The sequence below is a fragment of the Garra rufa genome, chromosome 18 (assembly GCF_049309525.1).
Source record: "Garra rufa chromosome 18, GarRuf1.0, whole genome shotgun sequence".
Taxonomy (NCBI): Eukaryota; Metazoa; Chordata; class Actinopteri; order Cypriniformes; family Cyprinidae; genus Garra; species Garra rufa.
This window is the reverse complement of record NC_133378.1, coordinates 34,488,047-34,500,521: the sequence shown is the minus strand read 5'-3', so window position 1 is coordinate 34,500,521 and position 12,475 is coordinate 34,488,047. Positions and strand designations below refer to the sequence as shown.

General features: G+C 34.8%; 1 protein-coding gene across 1 annotated transcript; it reads left to right on the top strand.

The window, feature by feature from the left end:
* Positions 1 to 933: 933 nt before the first annotated feature.
* cd40 (CD40 molecule, TNF receptor superfamily member 5) lies at positions 934 to 9,013 on the top strand. Its single transcript, XM_073823694.1, has 9 exons — positions 934 to 1,071; positions 3,315 to 3,396; positions 3,687 to 3,809; positions 5,119 to 5,265; positions 5,453 to 5,543; positions 7,075 to 7,133; positions 7,522 to 7,617; positions 7,912 to 7,931; positions 8,042 to 9,013. Exons 1-9 carry the CDS (start codon positions 1,042 to 1,044, stop codon positions 8,270 to 8,272), a joined length of 879 nt encoding a protein of 292 aa, XP_073679795.1. The 5' UTR covers positions 934 to 1,041; the 3' UTR covers positions 8,273 to 9,013.
* The last annotated feature ends 3,462 nt before the right edge of the window (positions 9,014 to 12,475 follow it).

Sequence of the window (12,475 nt, the reverse complement as noted above, 5' to 3'; positions counted from 1 at the left end):
AGCTGCATGAGTCTCTCAGTTGTCCTCAGTATGAAAAGACAAATCTCAAAATACAGTCATTGTTGGAAAGGGTTTAAATACACAAAAATGCTGAAAAACTAAAAAAATTATGGGGCCTAAAGGATTTTAATGAAAAACAGTGGGTAGGGCAAACAATAGACTCATGAACATCTATCACTAAACTAAAAAATGCAGCTGTGAATCATTCAGGTCATATATTATTCAACATTTTTCTCTCTTGTGGACTATATCTAAACGTTTTGTATGAGAAATATCTTATTCAGGAAGTCAGTACTAAGTAAAAATAACATGCATTTTGTATGATTCCTTTTTGCAGATTCTGCAAGATGTGTGTAAACTTTTGAGCTCAACTGTAGGATTTTCTGTTTTGCTTGTGACAATGCTAAGTTGGCATTAAACTGGGTAAGTAAGTAAATTAATAAATGTCAGTCCCATGTAAGAAGCAAACGTTTTGCCACTTGTGACATGACTCAATAATAATAGTGTTTATGGTCTGGAGGAAGTGAAAGTCAAGCTGGGAAGTTCTGCCTGGTCGAGTGACATTTCCATGGAGTTGGACAGACAGATAAACCAATATCATGTTATAACCTGGGCCTTTTTTTAAAATGAATAACATGATTTATACCGGTGCAAAATAAAACAGCAGTTCCAACGAGTGTCTATGGGTTTTAATATTAACTACTCATATTTTCTACTCAACTCTCCTAATGTCTCAAAACATCCCTCTAAAACGCGAAATGATCATTTACGTTTATAATAACTTTCCCAGTTTTAACATGAATTAGCTTGACAATAGCCTCACTACGTCTGTAGAATTTCTACTCTCACTTCTTGGAATTGCATGGGGAAATGGGAAATGGTCACATGTCACATATGGGCGTGTCTGCGGGAAGAAATCCCCCAGTCAGTCTCGCCCATCAAGCGTCAGTTTAAGATCTGCAGCAGACTGGTTAGTGTCTTATTTGTTTGTGAAGCGTTAACAACTAGTTACAAGGATCCGTTTCTACAAATATTGTCAACATGAGGACAGTTATCATTCTTTGTTCACTGGTAAGTGATGTACTTCACGCTTGAGTACGTTAACGTTTTTGCATGCATGTTAACTACGCATAAATATTCACAATGGTTGTTATTTAAACCAATATTCATTGTAACAATGAATCGATTTATTTAAAACACGTATCATGTTAAGTATGTAGGATATGTACGTTTATATTGTCGTTATTGAAAGAGTGAGTCGTTACTTTCACTTTCGATTTGATTGCGTATGTTTTGGTGAAGCATTTAAAGTGTCTGTGTCTAAGTGACATATAAAAACATTTGCATTGCCTGTTGTTAAATAGATATATAATGCATTAGTGTAAGGTTGTAGTGTTCTGTGTTAAAAAAACAAAACAAAAAAACATCACTTTGGGTGGGGAGCTCAGGGACTTTCCGTTTTGCCTGTGTATAACGTCGTTCCGGATTCAAGATTCCCCTATGTTCCCCTATAATATGTTTGGGGGTCTAACTAACCTTATGTGCACTTAAATACCTCATTTCAATATAGCGTTGATCATTATAGCTACATTTATGATAACCATAATTTTGATGATTGATTTGAACGCTAATAAAGACGTTTAGACATTTGAAAATAGGCTCTAAACATATTAGTATAGTAAAAAACGCAGTACCCTCCTGTTGTGTTCAGATCATTTCGACCCATTGAGGATTTTCTCCGAAAATGTTGTCGCATTGGACTAATATGAGTCTATTGGACCTAGTCTATAACAAACCAGAATGGATAACTATTGTACTTTTTTGTACCACTTTGTTACACTTGATCCCAGTCAAAAATGTCCAGGCCAGAAAAAAACTGCTTGAAAGTGTCATTATGCTATAATATGACCAAATTTGGATTTGGATTTAATCATTTTGTCAACTTGTTTACTTTCAGTTAGCACAGGTTTTGTATTAATCATACACTACCGGTCAAAAGTTTTTGGACAGTAAGATTTTTAAAGAAGTCTTTTCTGTTCACCGAGCGAGCCTGTATTTAATTGATCCGAAATACAGCATAAGCTGTAATATTGTGAAATATTTTTACTATTTAAAACAACTGCTTTCTATTTGAATATATTTAAAAATGTAATTTATTCCTGTGATCAAAGCTACATTTTCAGCATCATTACTCTAGTCTTTAGTGTCACATGATTCTTCAGAAATCATTCTAATATGCTGATTTGCCATTCAAGAAATATTTATTATTATTAATATTCATATTTAAAACAGTACATTTTTTCAGGATTATTTGATGAATAGAAAGATACAAAGATCAGCATTTATCTAAAATAAAAAGCTTATGTAACATTATACACTATACAATTTAAAAGCTTGGAGTATAAATATATAATTTTTCTTTTAAATATTAATTTATACACTGTAAAAAGTTCAGCAGCTGCCTTAAAATTGTAAGTTAAATCAGCTTAAAACTACATTTTAACTTATTACAATAAAAATGAGTTGATTTAACTTGTGAGTTGAAATGACTTAAGTCGATTTAACTTAACATTTTAAGGCAGCTGCTAAACTTAGGTTTTTAAGTTGAAGCTGGTGAAAACTTTTTACAGTGTGGAAATTAATACTTTTATTTAGCAAGGATGCTTTAAATTGATTCAAAGTGATGTTAAAGACATTTATAATTTCACAAAAGATTTTTATTTAAGATAAATGCTTTTCTTCTGAACTTTCTATTCATCAGAGAAATCTGAAAAAAAAAATCTACTCAGCTGTTTTCAACATAATAATGATAATAAATGTTTATTAGATTAATTTTAGAATGATTTCTTATGGATCTAATGGTGATAAAAATTCAGTTTTGAAATCACATGAATAAATAGTAAAAATATTTATTTGTGCTCTACTTTTGATCAAATACATACAGGCTTGGTGAGCAGAAAAGACTTCTTTAAAAAATATTAAAAATCTTACATTTAAAAAAAAAAAAAAACTTTTGACTGGTATTGTTGGTCTCACTGATCTGTGCTCCTCAGTTTCTGAATGAACATTGCCAAAGTTATCCACAAATAATGCTCTTTTTTACTCAAAAGCAGAGGTGCATAAGCTCAGAATCATTAAGCCTGACTGAAAATGTAATACAAAACCTGTGCTGATTGAAAGAAAACAAGTTGACAAAAATATTAAATCCACGATTTGGTGATAATATAGCATAATGAAAGATTTACAAGCAATTTTCAGCACAACAAAAGGGCTATTATTCTTCATAATGTTCCTTATGCATTTACCTTTGACAGGTTACGTTGTTAAACCCTGTGTCGTGCTGTGAGCAAAACTATTACGGGAAGGATGGTAAATGCTGCAAGATGTGTGGACCAGGTATGTAGACGAACTGTCATTCAATGGGGCGCAATAGAAAATTGGCAGTGTTTAGAGGAAGTATCAGCACATAGTCTACTTCCTTTATGCAAAAGTTGTCAGCTCAGCTACAGTGCTATCTTTTTTTAATTTCCCAGGCTTCATCTAGTTGATACTGTTTCATATGTTAACTTGAAATCAACACATCAAAACTATCACGTGTTCCTTAATCTTAAACCTCTTTTAATATACAACTCTCTTTTAATATACAAGTCTAATCAGAGTGGGTAGTGACTGTGAGTGTGTCACAGGTAAGAGGATGTTGGTGGACGACAACTGCGAGGACCCGCGCTGTCAGGACTGCCAAGATGGAGAATATCAGAGTGGCTACACAAGTCAAACCAAATGCGAACCCCAGCCCAGCTGTGACCCAAGTGAGTTTCCACATGTTAAAGGAGTAGTTCACTTCCAGAACACCCCGTTGTCATCCAAGATGTTCATGCCTTTCTTTCTTCAGTTGTTTTTTGAGAAAAACATTTCAGGAATTATCTCTATCTCTACACTCTTAAAAATAAAGGTGCTTTAAACAGTTCTTCACAGCGATGCCATAGAAGAAGCATTTTTGGTTCCACAAAGAACCATTCAGATAAAGGTTCTTTAAAGAACCATCTCTGTCTTACCTTTTTAAAATTCTGAAGAACCTTAGTTCGCCAGAAAAAACCTTTTGTGAAACAGAAAGGTTCTTCAGATGTTAAAAGTTCTTTATGGAACCATTTAGACAAAAAAAGGTTCTTCTATGGCATTGTGAAGCACCTTTATAGTGTATAGTGTATAGTATATGGTGCCCGCGTCCAAAATGCAGTTTAAATGCAGCTTCAAAGGGCTCTAAACAATCCCAGCCAAGGAATAAGGGTCTTATCTAGCAAAACAATACATAATTTTCTAAAAAAAAAAAAAAAAAAAAAAAAAAAAAGTACATACTTTTTAACCTCAAATGCTCATCTTGTCTAGGTCTGCAATACAGTTAGGGTATGTTGAAAAACTACCATCTCATTTTCTCATCCAACTTTAAAATCATCCTACCTCTTAAAAATAAAGGTGCTTCACGATGCCATAGAAGAACCTTTTTTGTCTAAATGGTTCCATGAAGAACCTTTAACATCTAAAGAACCTTTCTGTTTCACAAAAGGTTCTTTGTGGCGAAAGAAGGTTCTTCAGATTATAAAATGGTGAGAAAGAGACGGTTCTGTAAAGAACCTTTGACTGAATGGTTCTTTGTGGAACCAAAAATGGTTCTTCTATGGTATCGCTTGAAGAACCTTTTCAAGCGCCTTTATTTTTAAGAGTGTACATTGCTGCAGAAGTACTGACCCAGTGTTTACAAAGCGAACATGCAAAGAAGGTTAAACGCCGTTTACAAAATAAAGTTAAAACAATGATTCCTGAAATGTTTTCCTCAAAAAACATAATTTCTTTACGACTGTAGAAAGAAAGGCATGAACATCTTGGATGACAATTATGTTAAAATTTTGTTCTGGAAGTGAACTATTCCTTCAAAGCAATACTGCTGAAATATTAGAAAAAAAAGCTGTTTGGTCCAATAAACATAACATTTAGTCTCAATAATTACAAATGAGTTTAAGTAAATGTATCTATGATTTTGGACAGTTGTTTTAAGGACTCTCAGTTGATTCAGTTATTTAAAATGTAAACTGTTTTCTCTTGCTTTTCTGTTTAATTCAGATTTACATTTTAAGCAACTCAATCCTAGCAAGACCGAATTAATCAAATGTCAGTGTGAAGATGGATACTTCTGTACGGAAGATGATGACTGCAACACTTGTAGAAAACACACAGTTTGCAAGCCAGGACAGAGAGTCGTCAAAAAAGGTTTGTGCTGAAAACCTCTTTTATTTTGATTCTGTCCTGAACTGTACCTCTGGAGAAGTAATGTCAAATCCTTTAGATTCTAGACAATCATTTCAGATGTGATTTAGAGATTTTATAATCATTGTTGTAAAATATAGCTTATTTTTTAAATGAAAGGTTCAATCCTCATTTCTCTATATCTTCGCAGGTTCATCGAAAAGTGATACTGTGTGCGAGGCATGTAAAAATGAAACATTCTCCAACGATGAATCAGCTGACACTTGCCAGCCATGGACAATGTATGAAAAATCTTTTGTTGTCATATGCTAAAAAAAGGGAAAAGGGACTTATGCTAGTGTAATTTTGAGTTTAAAGGGATAGTTCACCCAAAAATGACAATTTGATGTTTATCTGCTTACCCCCCGGACATCCAAGATGTAGGTGACTTAGTTTCTTCAGTAGGACACAAACAAAGATTTTTAACTCAAACCATTGCAGTCTGTCAGCCATATAATGGTAGTCAATGGTTACCAAATCTTTAAGAGTAAAGAAAACATACATAAAGATGTGGTAACCATTGACTGCCATTATATGACTGACAGACTGCAACAGTTTAAGTTAAAAATCTTTGTTTGTGTTCTACTGAAGAAACAAAGTGACCTACATCTTGGATGCCCTGGGGGTAAGCAGATCAACATAAACGTTTCATTTTTGGGTGAACTATCAACTTTAATCTAAACAGTGTTGCCTTAAATGTTTATTTCTACCTTATCTAACCCTTTAAAATTACTTGTTGAGTCATTTTAAATAAAATAACTGAAATTTTTTGACATAACTTTAACAAACAAACAATACAGTTTAATAAAAGATTAGAGTGAGTATGATTTTTTTAAAAGAAATTAAGGATGCATTCAATTGATCAAAGGTGGCAAGACATGTATTATGTTACTATTTTTTTTTAACTTTCTATTCATGAAAGGGATAGTTCACCCAAAAATGAGCATTTTCACATGGTTTATTCACCCTTAGACCATCCTAGGTGTATATGACTGTATATGACTTCTTTAAGATAAAGAAAATCAGAGTTATATTAAAAATGTCCTGCTCTTCCAAGCTTTATAATGGCAGTAAATGGCTGTTGAGACTTTAAATCCCAAAAAACTGCGTCCATCCATCATAAAAAGTGCTCTAAATGGCTGTGGGGGGTTAGTAAAGACTTTCTGAAGTGAAACGATGTGTTTGTGTAAGAAAAATATTCATATTTAAAACTTGTAAAATTATAAATATGTACACTTAGGAAAACACTTCAGAAGGCCCATCAGAGTCATGTGGAGTACTTTTTATGATGGTTTTTTGAACTTTTTGAGCTTCAAAATCTCAACACCCATTCACTGCCATTGCGAAGCTTGGAAGAGCAAGAACATTTTTTTAAATAACCAAGATTATATTTTGTCTAAAAGAAGAAAGTCATATACACCTAGGATGGTTTGAGGGTGAGTAAATCATGGTGCAATTTTCATTTTTGGGTGAGCTATCCCTTTAAAAAATCCTGGAAAAATGTATTACGGTTTCCACATAAATATTAAGCAGCAAAAACGTATTTCCACACTGAAGACTGGAGTAATGATGCTGAAAATTCAGCTTTACAACACAGAAATAAATGACATTTTAAAATAGAACTCATTTATTTTAAATTGCAATAATATTTCACAATTTTACTGTGAACTTTTAAACAGATTTATGGGTTTATGTCAGAATTTATGTCAAAATAAGTAATACATAGTTGTTTTATTTACTATGTTTAAATGTACGTTTTTCTCCTGTGTCTAGATGTGAATACGGATATGATAAAAACACTCCTGGCAGTTTGACCTCGGACCGGATCTGCTGTGAGTACACTGTAAAACGTGATCTTGCTTTTATTGACACCAGCCTTTGTCCAAAATCGATACGACGGTTTAACTGTCAGTAGAACTGACACTGCTGTTAATTTGTTAGTTCCTAAAAGAGTTCACGTGGGTGTTGAAAGTACAGTAGTGAAACTTGAGAGCTGTGTAGGTGGAGTCCAGTTCCTCTATGGCTAAAACTGGTGCGATCACTTCACCAGAATCAAAAAATCATGCTTATTAAAAACAAGACTGACGTGTTTGCATGGCTGCAGTTCACAGTAAAGTGTTTTATAATGCTGTGAGTAGTAATGTTTTGATTACCAGTACTGTTAGACACATAGAAGATTGACATCTGAGTTTGTTATGTGTTGTCTTTGTTTTCTTTTAGTGGATGGCACACCTTCTCAAAGATATGTCATTGTGGTGATAGTTGCTGTTGTGTTCACCATCATACTTGGAGCAGTAGGACTTTACATCGCAATAAGTAATTACTGCAGCCTACAAATGATTTACTACATTTATACTACAAGGAACAGCCCACACAAAAATAAAACTTCATAAAACCTGTATGAATTTCTTACTTCTATTGAATACAAAACAAAAAGTTTGAAGTATTCTGTATTCCATAGAAGAAGGAAACACAGGTTTGGAACAACTTGAGACTGAATTTTCATTTTTGAGTGAACTGTCCGTTTAAGTGTTCAAGTGCTCATTTCACATAGCTTTGATCAATTAAAAGAGTTTATCAATAATTTCTCTCTCTCTTATTTTTCTCTAGGACAGAAATGGTGCACAGAGGTAAATTTCTATTTTCAATTCAATCACATGCAACATAATGCAAAGACACTGTCTTTCTAAGATGTATTACTGTGATATAGTCATTAATAATAATCATTCTTTTGTTTTAGCTCCCCAAACAAGCAGAAAAGATAACAGGCATACATATAAGAAGATTGCATGAAGATACAGATGTTGAGAGAGCAGTCCAACCATTGAATCAACAGCCTGAGGAGGACGATGATGATAGCATACCTGTGAGCCCTACGACAAGTAACATTACTGAAAATGGAAATCCTGTACAACAAGAGCATGGCAAAGAGTCTGTCAGCTCACTTCCTGAATCAAATCCATTTTCGTAGACTATGCACAGATGCTACAACTGTCCGCATAGAGCATTACATGATAAAGCAAAGCTTTACTCTAAATGTCCTCAAACCTGCATATGTCGTAGACAATCATAAATGTGTTCTGTATAATGACTGAAACATCAGCTCCACAGCATGAGCTTTGTGTTTTTAAACATATACAGTTGCATGCTGTCATTGTTACAAAAGGCTGCTAAAACTATTTAGCAAGAATGGCTATAATAGCTGGAATGCCCTCTATGAACTCATTATACTGACACTAATGCTGTCTTATTCTAAAAGAGCGAGGAAGAAGAGAAGTAAAGCACTTGGAAAGCTCCTAAGAAGATTTTCCCTGCATCAGCTGTAGTCTCACCAACACCAATGCCAATGTGATGTAGAAAAGCTGCACTAAACAAACGCACATGCATCCCATCCCAATTTTAAAGAATGGTACTTTATATTTAGGAGACTTTGTGGGTTTCACAGGTTATGTTTTCCAGAATGATTGTGTAGCTTAAAAATTTGAACAAGTTTGAACATTCACGGAATGTTCGGAAATGATGATTTTATTTAATTGGAATGTCAGGAACGCATTCTTACAACATTAAATGTTTCACTTGGACGGAAGGTGATGTATAAATGTAAATAGAATCATTACATGATTATGTTCACAAAATCACGTGTAATGTTTTTTAATGTTTTGTCTTTGTCAACATTTGCTGTATTTGCTGTTAGAACAACAACTAAACTTAAATGTTGTGATATTTGTGTTGCATTGTATTTTGTAGTGTAAATAGTTCTATTGTACATTAATTTTTTATTTTGTTTATTAGAAGCGCGTAGCTCTGAAACCCTATTGTAATTGTTAGAATGGTCACGGATCAGCGATGGCCTGTTTGAATTTTACGATGAATTTTACGTATGGCCATGTAAAACTGATAGAGCAGACCAAAACGTAAGTCGTAGAAACTTGAAACTTGGAGGGATGGTAGTACTCACACCACCGACAATGTGACAAAGGCTCACCACAGTTGGCCTGACGAGGACCCTACAGCGATAAAAAAGTATGAAATCGCTCACACACTCTTAAAGATAAAGGTGCTTCAAAGGGTTCTTCAAGCAATGCCATAGAAGAACCATTTTTGGTTCCACAAAGAACCATCCAGTCAAAGGTTTTTTAAAGAACAATTTCTTGCTTACCTTTTATAATCTGGAGAACCTTATTTGCACAAAGAACCTTTTGTGAAACAGAAAGGTTCTTCAGATGTTAAAGGTTTTTTATGGAACCATTTAGACAAAAAGGTTCTTCTATGGCATTGTGAAGCACCTTTATTTTTAAGAGTGTAACTCCTAAACCGTCAGTCGCAGGCTCAAGGAATCAATCAAAATTTTCAGGTATGTCACATTTACTGCTAACTAGTCTTAGGTTTTTCACCTAATCTGAACCAAACCCGTGCAGAGAGATTTTCTGTAGAGTGAATATCAATAATTATTTTAAAAAGTTGAACTTTGGATTCACTGTCGCAAAGGGCCGCCAAAACGTTAGAAAGGGCATGGCCACTCTTAGTAAAATGGCTATAACCTGTTCGCCTGTTCAACTCACTGCCCCAAAGGTCTCAAAGAGAATTTGCCGGATATCTCATTTTTCAAGGGTGTAAACGATTGTACGACACAGTATTTAGCACATACACAATATTCATATAATTTGATAGAACTCCTCATTCCAGATAACTTTGCCTCTAGAATCACTGTTGTCAATCAAATCGTTTGTTAAATGATTGAGAAGAAAAGATTAAAATTTTACGAACTAGTCCTAGGTTTTTTACCCGCTCGGAACCAAACCAGTGCAGAGAGATTCTCTGGAGAGTGAATATCAATACTTATAAAAAAAAAGTTGAACTTTGGACTCACTGTTGCAAAGGGTCGTCAAAACGTTAGAAAGGGGCATGGCCACTCTTAGTAAAATGCCTATAACACCTGAATGGAATGAGATATCCTCGCCAAACTCAGAACACTTATCTAAGACAATGGTTCTCAATCCTGGTCCTGGGGGACCCCTGCTCTGCACATTTTGCATGTCTCCCTTATTTAACACACCTGTTGAGATCATCAGCTCGTTATGAGAGAGATACATAAACTGAACTAACGAACCGAGGATTTCAATCAGGTTTGTTAAATAAGGGAGACATGCAAAATGTGCAGAGCAGGGGTCCCCCAGGACAAGGATTGAGAACCACTGACCTAAGAGCTCGATCTAAGGTCACAGGAAAAAAAATTGTGGAGCTTGGCCACTTGGTGGTGTTATAAGAGAAGAAAAAACATAAAAATGGCTATAACTATGCAACCATTTGTCCTATCATCATGAAAATCAGTGTGCATGGTCTTGGTCCGAAGTGCCACAAGTGTTAACAATGACATTTGGGTATCTCAAAAAACATGGCCGCCATTGGTCGGCGATTTTTGAGCAATTATTAGACAAGGTTATCGGAAGCCAAACGGAAACGAAAAACTGTGGACCTATTTGACTCACAGCCCCAAAGGTCTAAGAGAAATGGGGGGGAGGGGGTGATATCGCATTTCTCAAGGGTGTAAAGTTTGCACGACACACTGTATTTCACACATACGCACAATATTCGTATAATACGATAGAACTCCTCATTCCGGACAACTTTGCCTCTAGAATCACTGCTGTCAATCATATTGTTTGTTAAATTATTGAGAAGATGTAAAAAAAAAAAAAAACTCACCCTTTGGGAAGCTATAATGAAGTCGTTAAAAAAGGGGCCTATCCAAATGTATCCATTAAAATCCTATAAAGCCTAAAGAAAAACTTCACAAAGCCTGCTAAGCACATGTGACAGGTGATTCTACAAGCATGCAAAGTTTAAGGAGATCGGACCACAGCTGGCGCTATAACAGTCATAAATGTTAAACATTATATTTTTATGGTAAATTATCTGGATTAGCTAAAATGCTTTTTTTTAAATCATTGATCTAGGTGGGTACAGCTTTGCAAAATAATATGTAATGTCTTTTTCCTTATATGCTTAAATACCTTAAGCGTTCGAACCCCGGTATTCGCTGCTTGCAGCTATATTTGGGATTGTTTTGCATTGTATTTTAAGTTTATGTGGAAAACTCTACATGTTAAAAAATGTCACGATTTTTCTGTACATATTAAAACAATCTTGTGACCTCAAAAGTAATTACCCATCTGTCACTTTAAGATATTCACTCACTGCTTATGCGGTATAAGTATCCACTGGAAAACTATTGAGAAATGGTGTGAAACTACATAAATTTCTACACAAATCACTCATGCATTGTGGGATACTGTACTCTGACTGTCCACAAGAGGTTGCTATTTCCATACTTGAGGTATTTTGGGCATAAAAGAGTTAATTCAATCTCACTTGATTTACAGTTGAAATCACAACGTGGTATAATTTCTTAATCCAACTCCCTTTATTTTTTATAGATGAGAAAAGTTTTGTTGTATTGATGTGTAGATTTTTGACTCCTAAAGCTGGTATTGTACATATCTAAACAAATCCAAAAGTAGCTTGTTGAACTATAAATAAGGCTGTAGTATCCAAAGCATATGACCATATGCTCAGATCGGGAAGCTCATTGATGGCCGATTTAGGCATTGTATCTCACGCCATTGTTCAACGCCTCAATTCTTATCTCAATATCACAGCCTTTTGCCTGTCATGTTTAGACTGGGATTACACATCATTTGGGCCATTGAAAGGGGGGCATGGAGGAGATTGTTGTGCCCAGTGTGTGTTAGCTGTGAATATGTGCTTGGGGGGCGGGTGGGAGGTGCTCCTTTTTTGTACCCAGGGGTTTTCTCATTATCCTTGGATTAACAGGCCACAGGCCTTTGAATTTACATGGAGGCCATGGTGATTGGCAAGGAAGAGTTTTCCTTTTATCATTCCCTCTGCAGAGGGGAGGCCGCAAAAACAGAATATTGTCCCAAGGCCTAATCCCATTGGTGTGTTTGTGTCAGAGAGATTTATAAAAGAAAGCAAAGGATGCACGATTTTCAATGCCCCATTCCTTGATGGATCAGTTTATTTGACATTTGATTTTTTAGATGTTTCTAATCCCAGTCCTTCCAGTAACAATTTAAAGTTTTATTGTTGGTGAAATATGCACAGGAAAGTTTTAGTTTTTTATTTATTTTTATTCTATACAGTATTACAGTAT